Source organism: Buteo buteo, chromosome 2, assembly GCF_964188355.1.
Source record: "Buteo buteo chromosome 2, bButBut1.hap1.1, whole genome shotgun sequence".
NCBI classification, from domain to species: Eukaryota; Metazoa; Chordata; class Aves; order Accipitriformes; family Accipitridae; genus Buteo; species Buteo buteo.
Window position 1 is genome coordinate 61,559,020 of NC_134172.1, and position 10,140 is coordinate 61,569,159.

At 43.8% G+C, this 10,140-nt stretch overlaps 1 protein-coding gene across 4 annotated transcripts in view; it reads right to left on the bottom strand.

Annotated features, from left to right (window-relative positions):
• The window catches only part of AVL9 (AVL9 cell migration associated), a 45,702-nt gene extending 37,537 nt beyond the window's left edge, over positions 1-8,165 (bottom strand). For 3 of the 4 annotated variants that reach the window (XR_012654373.1, XR_012654374.1, XM_075057263.1), the window contains exon 1: positions 7,991-8,165. Coding sequence is in view for 2 of the 4 variants with exons in the window: in XM_075057263.1 (XP_074913364.1) it covers positions 7,991-8,056 (66 nt within the window). In the remaining 2 variants the exon portion in view is untranslated. The remainder of the gene's footprint in view (positions 1-7,990) is intronic. The other variant, XM_075057279.1, reaches the window with a different exon arrangement.
• Between the last annotated feature and the right edge of the window lie 1,975 nt (positions 8,166-10,140).

Below are 10,140 nucleotides of genomic sequence, written 5' to 3' on the forward strand. Positions count from 1 at the left end.
TGTATATTATGCTGCCATCTTTATACAAGCACTGAGAGCCCAAGTTACTATTTGAAAGCATTCTGAAATAGGTAGATGAAAGGTGCAACAAAGGTACAGAAATATGTATTTTACTGATTTAGCATTTCTTCATTTATTCAAGAGAAAGGTCAAGATTCCTGGTACAGCATGTTTAAATAACTACTCGAATGTTATGACACATACAAAAAACTGACAGATCGTAAGATGAGAGTCAAGGATGATGACTATGGAAAGTGTTACATAACTAGAAATAGGTAGTTAGGAACCTTCTGTCAATTCACACATCAGGGCAACTATGGAGAAAATATCCAGTATGGCATCCTTCAAAGAAATACTTTACTTCCTGTCCAGGACTTCAGGGAAGCAACTGCAAGATTATCAAAGCACAGCACTCTTCAAAGCTTGAAAAACTAAACAAAGAAACAAAACAAACAAACAAAAATCCACTATACCTGGGAGTTTTTCTTGAACAATGAACACAAAATACTAAATAGGTGGATTACGTAGACATGTGCAAAGAGTGGAACCCATCCTTAATTCTACACACGAGATCAGAATCTGTGGTGTTGTTTACAGAAGTGTGAGACAGCAAGTACTCTGTGTACTCAGCAATGCATTGTGTATTTAAAGCAATTAGCATCCCATGCTAATTTGAGTAGCCTTTCTAATAAGAGCTAAAAGCTTCTTTCAAAGTTTCAACTTGTTGAACATAAGCAAATCCATGTATTTTAGACAATGGGCTAATCTTTGACACTCGATGTATTCTATGATTAACTTCATCAAGAGATTTCATGCTCATAACAGTCCTTTAAAATACTTATGTAATATTATTACAAGCAGGGAACAAAACCAGAGGAGTTGTGCTAATGTTTACAGGTTATCATCAATAGAGCCGGGAACAAAGCCCTTCGGCTTGATTCCAGCCTAGTTCCTTTTCAAGTTGTTTTTTCTTTCTGTTGTTCTTTTAACAAGATCTTGTTTAATCACTAGAGAAGATTACCTATTGCGTAATACCTGCCTACTGTGCTCCCCCAAAACAAAGACACAAGGACTTTAAAGACAACAAAGCATACATTTCACTTATGTGGTTAAGAGTGTCAACCACATCTAACAGAATCACACCAATTACTGGGTTGGCAGAGATCAAGAAGAGAAAAAAGTAATTCTCCAGTAAAGCAGAGTGTTAGAAGAAAGACAGCAAACAAACAAGGACTGAGACAGGCTAGAAGTGTTCCCCTTAACAAAAGAAAAGAAAGATGCCTCCAAAAAGGCTGCCTGTGGAATCTGCTGAAGAGAGCGACTTCAGTATTTCCCTCTTGGAAACAATTGCTACACTCTAGGGCACAGGAGACCTGGAAATGTAGGCAGTTCTCAAAAGAGTTGATAAAAAGAGCAGACTGAACTCGCTCATTCCTTAGACAACTCCTCATTCTGCAAAGTCAAGCCTAACTTGCCAACAATGCTGCTTGAAGACACACGCTTCCTAGGCATAAGTAAAAAAGGCCACATGCACAGATTGCTCAGGCTGTGTTACCTGCTGATTTCTGCAAATCGCAACAAGCATTACCTTCCAGAGCTCAAGTACTTGAAGCTCTCAGATGACAGGAAGAGCACATACACAATTCAGGAAGGGAAGATGTCTTAAAGGGCATTCTTCCCTCTCAAAGATCATATTCAGGCTCTTCACTAAAACTTAGGTATCAGCTGTTTCATTCCTGATCTTAAGTTTCCTTTGCATGCCAGGAAGAAAATCTATGATCAGGCAAGACAGGGGCATTGGTCTTCAAACACAGTCCACACAAATACATACCCACACAGACAGGCAACTCAGACACTACTTTGGAGAAAGCAAACATCAAATTTATATCAAAAAGTTCAAGTACCTTGAAGGTCCTTAGGAGAAACTTTGGGATTCCACAGGAATATGCCTTTCTGTATTTACCATAATCCACTCCTATGTCTGTGACACCAGGTTTGAAATGTCATTCTCCACTGGTGTACAGACAAGTGGGTCAAGATCAGCTGCCGTTATTTTACAGAACAAGGATCCCAAGCAAACAAAAGTGACCAGCAACGCAAGCAGTCCAGGACACACACAGCACTTTCCCCACTACCCATACTTTTAATTTTTTTCCACAACACAGTAAGATATGTACATGTTTAAGAAAGTCAAGAGCAATTGGGAATACATTCAAGCCCTTGAGAGGATATGTGAGACAATGGTCACCCACTGTACAAGGTCAGAGGTGATCTGCAGAGCTGCTCAAGACACTGAGTGCAGAAAAGCTGGGCCTTGCCCCAGTGAAGTGAGATTATGTATGGCCTGAGTGGTGGTGACCCAGGGCCTGAGTTTACTCAGGTGTAATACCCTCAAAGCCTCGCAGCATCAGGAGAAGATGGGGATTCTTATGCCAGGTCAGGCAGTACAGTAGTAAAGGGAGCATCTGCTTCCTCCAACAACCAGCCAGGGGGCTTACATTGACTTGTGCGTAGCTCTCTTACCTGCAAGTTCTGCCAGCTTTGCTGACACTTCCCATCCTCTCCTTTTCAAATAAATCAGTTCTTATTTTAACTTTGCCTTAAAAATGAATGATTTTTAGACTACTTGGGATATTTTAAGCCCTCCTACACCCTCAGAGACTATTAGCTCTCTGCCTCCCCATGTAAATAAAGCTTAGAGACAGAGAGCTCAAACGAGGATCATGGCACACAGGATCACTAGTGGAGAGCTACGCCTCATGACTCTCAGTCTTCCACCTTCACCATAAAGCCAAGGTCTCTCCATGTATTTTTCAACACACAACTTGCATCTACTAGTCAAGCTCTGTTTAGGTTACATTTTTGCTAAAGACCTCTACCATAAGATAGATAAGGACTTTCCACACTATTTAATGCTTTCAAAAATTAAAATGCTGTAAGGCAAATTAAGTACTTTATTGCTCACTTGTATGAGAGGAAGCATTTCATGATTCTGAAAAAAAAAAAACCAACCCCAAAACCCTTTCCCTTTATTTGCTCCAAAATCACTAGCCACTAACTACTACAGCTCCTGAAAACTACTGAGGAATTTGTTATCAGCCTCTACAGAAGAAGGGCACAAACAGCCCCAAAATCCAAGTCTTACCATCCTATACTGAAGCAGGAGATCAACAGAACATAAGAAGCAGGGAGATGGACCAATAACCTGCTGCAGTAACTAATGAGACAACCAGCTACAGATACTCCAAAACAGATCACACCATTTCTGTGGCAGGCTTCCCTTATTTTCAATTTATGCTCCAGCGCTTTCGTGACCCGAGTCCCATAGAGCCCGAGAAGCGTGTACAAACTCATACCACACCAAAACCATGTGTTTTGCATTAATGGACAAGAGTATGAGCAACTACATATGACAAAGAGCTGTGTTTACTGTTCCTTTCACCTAAGGCTACTCCTCTTTCCAGCAGCAAACAGGTATCAAAAAAAGCAATTTTGGGAGGAATACTAATGAAGTGTTTGTCATTTCATTTCAGATGAATGAAAATCATGATTGAATGAATGCTACCCGTGAGCTCTGCCCATTTTGGGACTACTTAATTACACAGAGTGCTACTTAATTATGCACTGAGGAGGATTCCTGTAACAAGTCAGCCGATACATACAAAGCAAAGAAACCCATCATGATGCCTGCTTCACCCCAACTGTCATTCCCTTCTTTAACAGACCTGCTGAGAGCGTGTCAAGCACCAGGTGGACCTCATTTCTATCCAAGCTTCTCCTCCCGTTCTCCAAGCACTCTGCCATAACTACCTCTTCTCGTTGGTAAAGAGATACAACAACCAGCACTTTTTTATTATCTCATTGGTATCACAGTCCAAGTCAGTAACTAAGAGGCCCAAAGAAGCAGGCTGGCAATCTGCTTGCGTAAACAAAAGCCTACAGCTTCTCCAAAAGCTTACTCTGTACTTGTTAGAGAAAACCCGTTCTAATGTGTTCACAATTTTTAGTTTGAAAATGCAACATGGTGCTTTCACACAGCACAAAGCCTTGCTAACAGTGAGCAGCAGCTCTAAGTTTTTAACAACTGCCCAAGAAACTGCATCCTCAGACTAAACAACATACGTATGGTAAAACTTCACTTTGTTTCCTGCATAATCCTACTTCACCCAGCAAGAAGACCCACAGTCCAGCAGTAGGCCCTTGGAAGTAGCATGTGAAACAATCATCGTGCTCATGCTATCAAAAGGCACACAGAAATGGACCAATTCCCTGACTCTCCTTCTCTTTTGTAAACAAATGCATATAGATTGTTTTTCAAGTCTATGCAAAAAAAAGATGTTCCTATACATTTCCAAACTGCACATAAAAGTGCTCTATGGGCTAAACATTTCTTATACTGTAAGTTAACCAACAGGAAGAGCTGTACGCTTCTGATGATGAAGCTTCAGACAGGAAGTCAGCTAATGAAAACACCTAGCATCAAGAAATCCATTAAAATATCTAACTCCACATGCATTACCTAGTAAGACTACAGAGAAAACAGAGCTGGAAGCACAGAACCTGAAAGAAGCCTTCTCAGGCAAACCAGGGAAATTCCTGTTATGACAGGCAGGCTAGCTGTAGGATCTCTCGATCTGAAGCTCTCCAGATTCACTCTGAATTACTGCCATTTGAAAGGTGCTTTGGAACTTTGCTTCTCTGCAATTAGTAGTTTCTCATATGCAGTCTACAGCATGCCTGCAGACGGTTGGTATCCACTGGGTCTTGTGCTAACACTGTCTATTAAATTAAATGGTTGTTTTGTCTTCCTTATTTTTCACTTTCCAACAGCCTCCTGGAACACAATTGTGTGTAATGCAGTGGTTCAATGAATGCTCCAAACACCATGAGCAAACATGACAAGCTAAAAGAGAAGTCCCAGATTGCCACTTTCAAGAGACTCTTTTCCACCCCCTTACTGGTCTTCTCCTTGTGCCCATGTAGCTGTCTTCTGCAGATGTCCACTCAGCAAAGAGAATCTGTGAACCAACCAGCTCAAAACCAACCCAACAAAACAAGGCTTAATTTTTGGTCACTTCAGTTCCCCGTTTCAGCTTCCCACACAACTGCCTCTGCTTTCCAGCGTTGAAGAGGCACGAGAGGAAAAGGGGAGAATGTTCCCATATTTGCAGAGGTGGCTTACAGTCTTCATATGAATACAGCCTCAAAATCCATTTTGTTAGCCTACCTAGGCAAGGTCTTCTATGTCCTCCTTGAAAACAGACTGCCCAAGGACTACCTCATTTGTTCCTAGAAGTGACAGAGAGAATCCAAATCCGTTTTTCTGAAAGGTGGATCAGAATTTTTATACATCAATAAACATATTATTACACTATAGGATTACATTTGTTGCCACTCTTGCCCCCAAATCACACCAGTTCTGTGACTTATCCTTGATCATATGCAGTCTTTTTTCTCTTCCAGAGGTCTCCTCATGTTAATTCCCAAGCCTATACTGTTGTTATTCATTCCTATTGCATGACTTTATAATGCACCCCATTTCTACCATTTCAGCATTCCTTATCATCCAGCTCTTGCATGACGTTCCAGTCTTCCTTTGTAACACTGATTCCTCAAGTTTGCTCATCAGAGTTAGATTTTAGTGTGTAAATGCCAGCTCCACTTATGCGGGCCCAAATTCAGTGCAAGCACTTTTCAGGCCAGTGGTTCCTCTTCTGACACAAATCTGTTGCTTCTTCCTCTCCTTCATACTGTTTCTTACCCAAGTACCAGCTCTTGTACTAATTCTCCAGTATTTCCACCTTAAAAAAAACAAAAACCCAAACTTTTTTTTTTTTTTTTTTTTTTAGTGCTGTGTGATCCATTATCAAGTTCCAGGCAGATTCAAGCTACTCTATTTCTTTTACAGAGAAAGTAATTCAATCATTTATTCTTACAAAAGATGCAGGTCAGTCAGGCATGATCTATCTTTAGTGAATGCCCACAGGACTCAGTCTACTTAGTTTCATGTTGTTAATTAATTCTTTCCTTCACAAATTCTCTAGAGCCTCACACACTACTGATGTCAAACTCATTAGGCTATAGCTGTGCAGCTCCCTGTCTCCAGTTCTTTTAGGAAATGATTTTTATAGTTCAGTAACAAATCTGCTAAGTCAGAAGTAGGATATATTTAAAATTAGATTTCTGGTTAGATTTCCCTTAGGAAGTCTGGCTGGTTTTGGTTCTACCAATTGTCATTATGTTCCTGCAGTTCTTCTCCTTGTCACACAGTGACCCCCTCCCCTTCCCCAACCGCCTTCCTCTCCAACTTCTCCAGTTCATTTCTTGAGGAACTTAAAGACTTTGGTTCAGAGGTATTCCAACCCAATTTTTGACCATACCTGAAAACATATGTCTACATTTTACTGGCAGCAAGATAAAATTCACTGCTACTAATTTATATTTTGGTGTTGTTGTGGGTTGGTTTTTTTTTTGTGTAGCTTTGCATCAACACTGCATAATGTTACAAGAAAAGAAATACAGACCCCAAGAGAAGAACAGAAGCTACAAAAGCCACCTCTGCTTTTGTCTCCAACCTGTCTTGTCCAAGAAGCCAACAACAAGGTGAGGGCAAAAATGCACTCTTCCTCCTACAGACACCCAAATAACACTCATCTCCTAACGGTCTTTGACAAGGAAGTGACAGATAAATACTGCAAACCTTGCAAGCTAGACGATCTAATTACTTCACCGGAACTCATCCTTCAAACATTCACATGTGAACAGCCCCTAGACAGCCTGAGGAGAAAGGATGCATTACAAAACCATGCAGGTCTTTCAGAAAAAGTGATGGAAGAACACCTACAATGAGTTCTTGCACTTGTGCTTCAGCCTCTGTTGGTAGGAGGTTGTTTTACATGTTACAATGCTTGTTTTATTTCCTGAAACATTAACAAAGATTAATTTAACTCTCTGCTACCTTGTATGAAATGCATTCATGTCAGACCAATTCTTGTGTAACAACCACCATCACATTCATTACTGGTTTGGTAATTTTTGTAAAGACTAAGACTGCTCTGTGGAAAGACTCACTATAAATTCAACATTGTATCTATCCGCTCTTGTCACAGCAAAGCGACTGTGTGTGCAGCCCGGCTGGGCAACAACATCTCCTGTCTCAAGGGTTAAAAAAAATAAAATAAAATTAGAGCGTAAAACACCTATGAAATACAGAACATAAAATTCTTCTGCCTTAGAGACCACACGAAGCAGTCAAGCATTTATGAAAGAAGGGAAGAGACACACAGAGAAAACTTAAACCAAGGGTGGACTTGTGCCCTGGGGCCATCAGGCTGTTTGTGCACAAGTTGTACCCGTGAGAATTCAAGGCGCCGCTGCTCGGGAAGAACAGAAGGTAGGTAAAGAGATCATTTTTTCTCTCACTTCCCTGTCTGAACGCACTAAACACGCACGACTCACATTAGATAACGGGTGCCACGATTTGAGCCGTCTCCCAGCATCTACAGGAGAACGGGGGGACGGGAGGCAGGGAGCTCACCCCGCCGGCCCTCGCTCCGCCTCGCCCCCCGGCGGGAGCGCCGAAGCAGGACAGGTAGCAGTCACGTACGCAGCTCGGTAAAACATTAACTGCCCGGAGCGGGCTGAGTCACGGCCCCGCCAGGCCGCCCCGAGCTGAGGGAACCCCTGGCCCGGCCCAGCCCAGCCCCCTCTCCGGGGGAAGCCGGGGCTAACTGGGGCCCTAACGCACTTTGCTGGTTTCAAACCGCTCCCTAACCCACCCCCTGGAGCAAAGCCTCCTTCCCCTCCCCCAATAGGCGCGCCCCCTCCCGCAGGGGCTCAAGCCTTCCCCGCGGGACCGCAGCCGGGCCGCCCCGCCCCAGGCTGGGGGAAGCAGTCGGGCAGGCGCTGCTCAGCGCGGGGAAAGCGACCCGGGGCAGGGCAGAGAGCGGAAGGGAAAGGCGGGAGACGACGGGCACCCGCACCCCCTCACCTGGCAGCCTTTCTTGTGGTGGAAGCCCACCACCACGATGTGCAGCACTGGGCCCCGCTTCTCCATGGAGCCCCGGTGATGGCCGCTGGGGAGGATGCCGCCAGGCCCGGGCTCTCGCCCCGCCTCCCGCCGCCGAGGGTCCGACAGGGAGGCAGCCCCGACCGCTTGCGCTTCCGCCAGCGCCCGGCGGGGGGTAGGCAGGGCGCTGCCGGCACCACCTCCCTCTTCCCGCTCCTCCCTCCCCCCCAGCCGCCGGCGGGGTGGGGTTTCGCTTCGGCCCGTCCTCTCAGGAGGTGCCCTCGGCCGTGGGCCGTGGAGCTCGGGAGCCCGGGCCGCTCTCCTCCTGCTCCGCAGGGACCTCTGCAGGAAAGCTCGCTTCGTGGAAAGGACTGCCAGGGGAAGCGGCTTCGTTTTATCCCGCGGCCAGGAAAACACATCGCGGCCCGGCAGTGGAGTCGCCGGCCTCGGCTGAGGCCTTCCCGCCTAGTCCTGGCGGGCTGCGGCGGAGCTTCGAGCAGGGGCGATGATGGTGCCTCCTTCTTCTGATCTTCTTTTCTGAAAAAATCTCCTCACAAAGCCCCCTCCGAAGCACAGAGAACAGCACATCCTCGGGCTGCGTCCTTCCAGCGTGAAGTCGTGCAGATTAATGGCAGCGCAAAATGAAGTCTGGGATGGTTTCAGTCCAGGTTTGTCAGGTTGGTTGCTGGAGCTTAGAGATGAGAAAAGTTACGGCTTCTTCCGTTAGCACTGTTCTGTTGATGAACATACATTATGATACCCTAGAAAAGACAGTTCAAAGACTTGCCCAAGAGCACAGACAAATTTACTGTGAGAGAAAAAAATAAATCTTACTGCAATCAGACCGTGCTCCCTCTTTAACCTTTGCTATGATTCAGTTCTGGTTATTTAAATCAACACCACTTGGTAGAGTCTGTACTCTTAATAATTAAGATTCTCTGTGGAAATCAGAGGAAGAGATTATTTTTGAAAGAATTGTAAAAGAATAGAGCTGAAAGAAAATCTCATCCCTAACACAGTACCCAGAGGCTCAAATTATAACAATAAAGCATGTAATTATGTATTGTTCCTCAGCTCCAGCAGAAGTGCCATTATAGAAAAAATACACTCTTAAGGAACACAGGATAAGCTACGAGGAACAATCCAGCTCTGGCAAGTGAATGATTCCTTATTAGTTTTAGTCTGTAACTTACTGTTTAGTATCATTTCAAAAAAGAAAAAGGTATGAAATATTGGCCGTTATCTCCTGCAGTAATGAGGTATCGCCCAAAGATGCATGGAAGCATTCATAGCTCGTACTCGGTTCACTGAGGAAAATGCAGTCTGGCATCACTTGCTGCTATGGATTTTGCATTATGGAGGCATCTCAGTGATACTGCTGGATAATTGTGGCATATTGCTTCTCTGAATATATTATTAGATTTTTTTTTCAGCTTGAAATTTTCTTTCCCGCTAAGGCAATACAAATGTTGGACTGACAACATCAGCCTGTTCTAGGAAAACTAACATATCTCTGCGGTTTTTTTTTTCCATAGCTCACACTGCGTGTATTTATGAGAAAGGAAGGTGAGAGCTGCTACGCAACGGAAGCTCTTGGACAAGGCTCAGTCAGAACCTTTCCTAAAGGAGTTTTCTTTCTCAGTGCATAGCTAACAAATGGCAATGAAAACTCAGCCCTACAGTTCTTCTGTTACTCAGAGGTAATATTTTACTTAAGAACCACCAGCTATTCTATCATTACCATAGTAATTGTAATTTGTTAGTCATTCTGCATTTCATAGCAGAACAAGGAGTTCTCAGCTTGGTTTATGTGCAGTGTGACTTCTTGAGATGGATAAGCTTTACCTGAGCAGTATGGTATTTTAACTCTGGAAGTAGCATCACAGGTGAGCAGATCCTGTGGTAGCTAGTAGCTCCTCTCTGTTTAAGTATAGCTCAGCTTCCTAAAGAACATAATTGTGAGTTTGTGGAGGCAAGCATGTAAATAAAAAAATAATCATGCTGGGATTTTTGTTGAAGAAAAGCATAAATGAACTCCTGGCATGGATCTGAGGTTTGTGACCAATTTCTTCAGGATGGCAATCTCACTTTGTGTTTGGAGTAGATTTTTTCTGAAGCGCTTGTTGTAGATT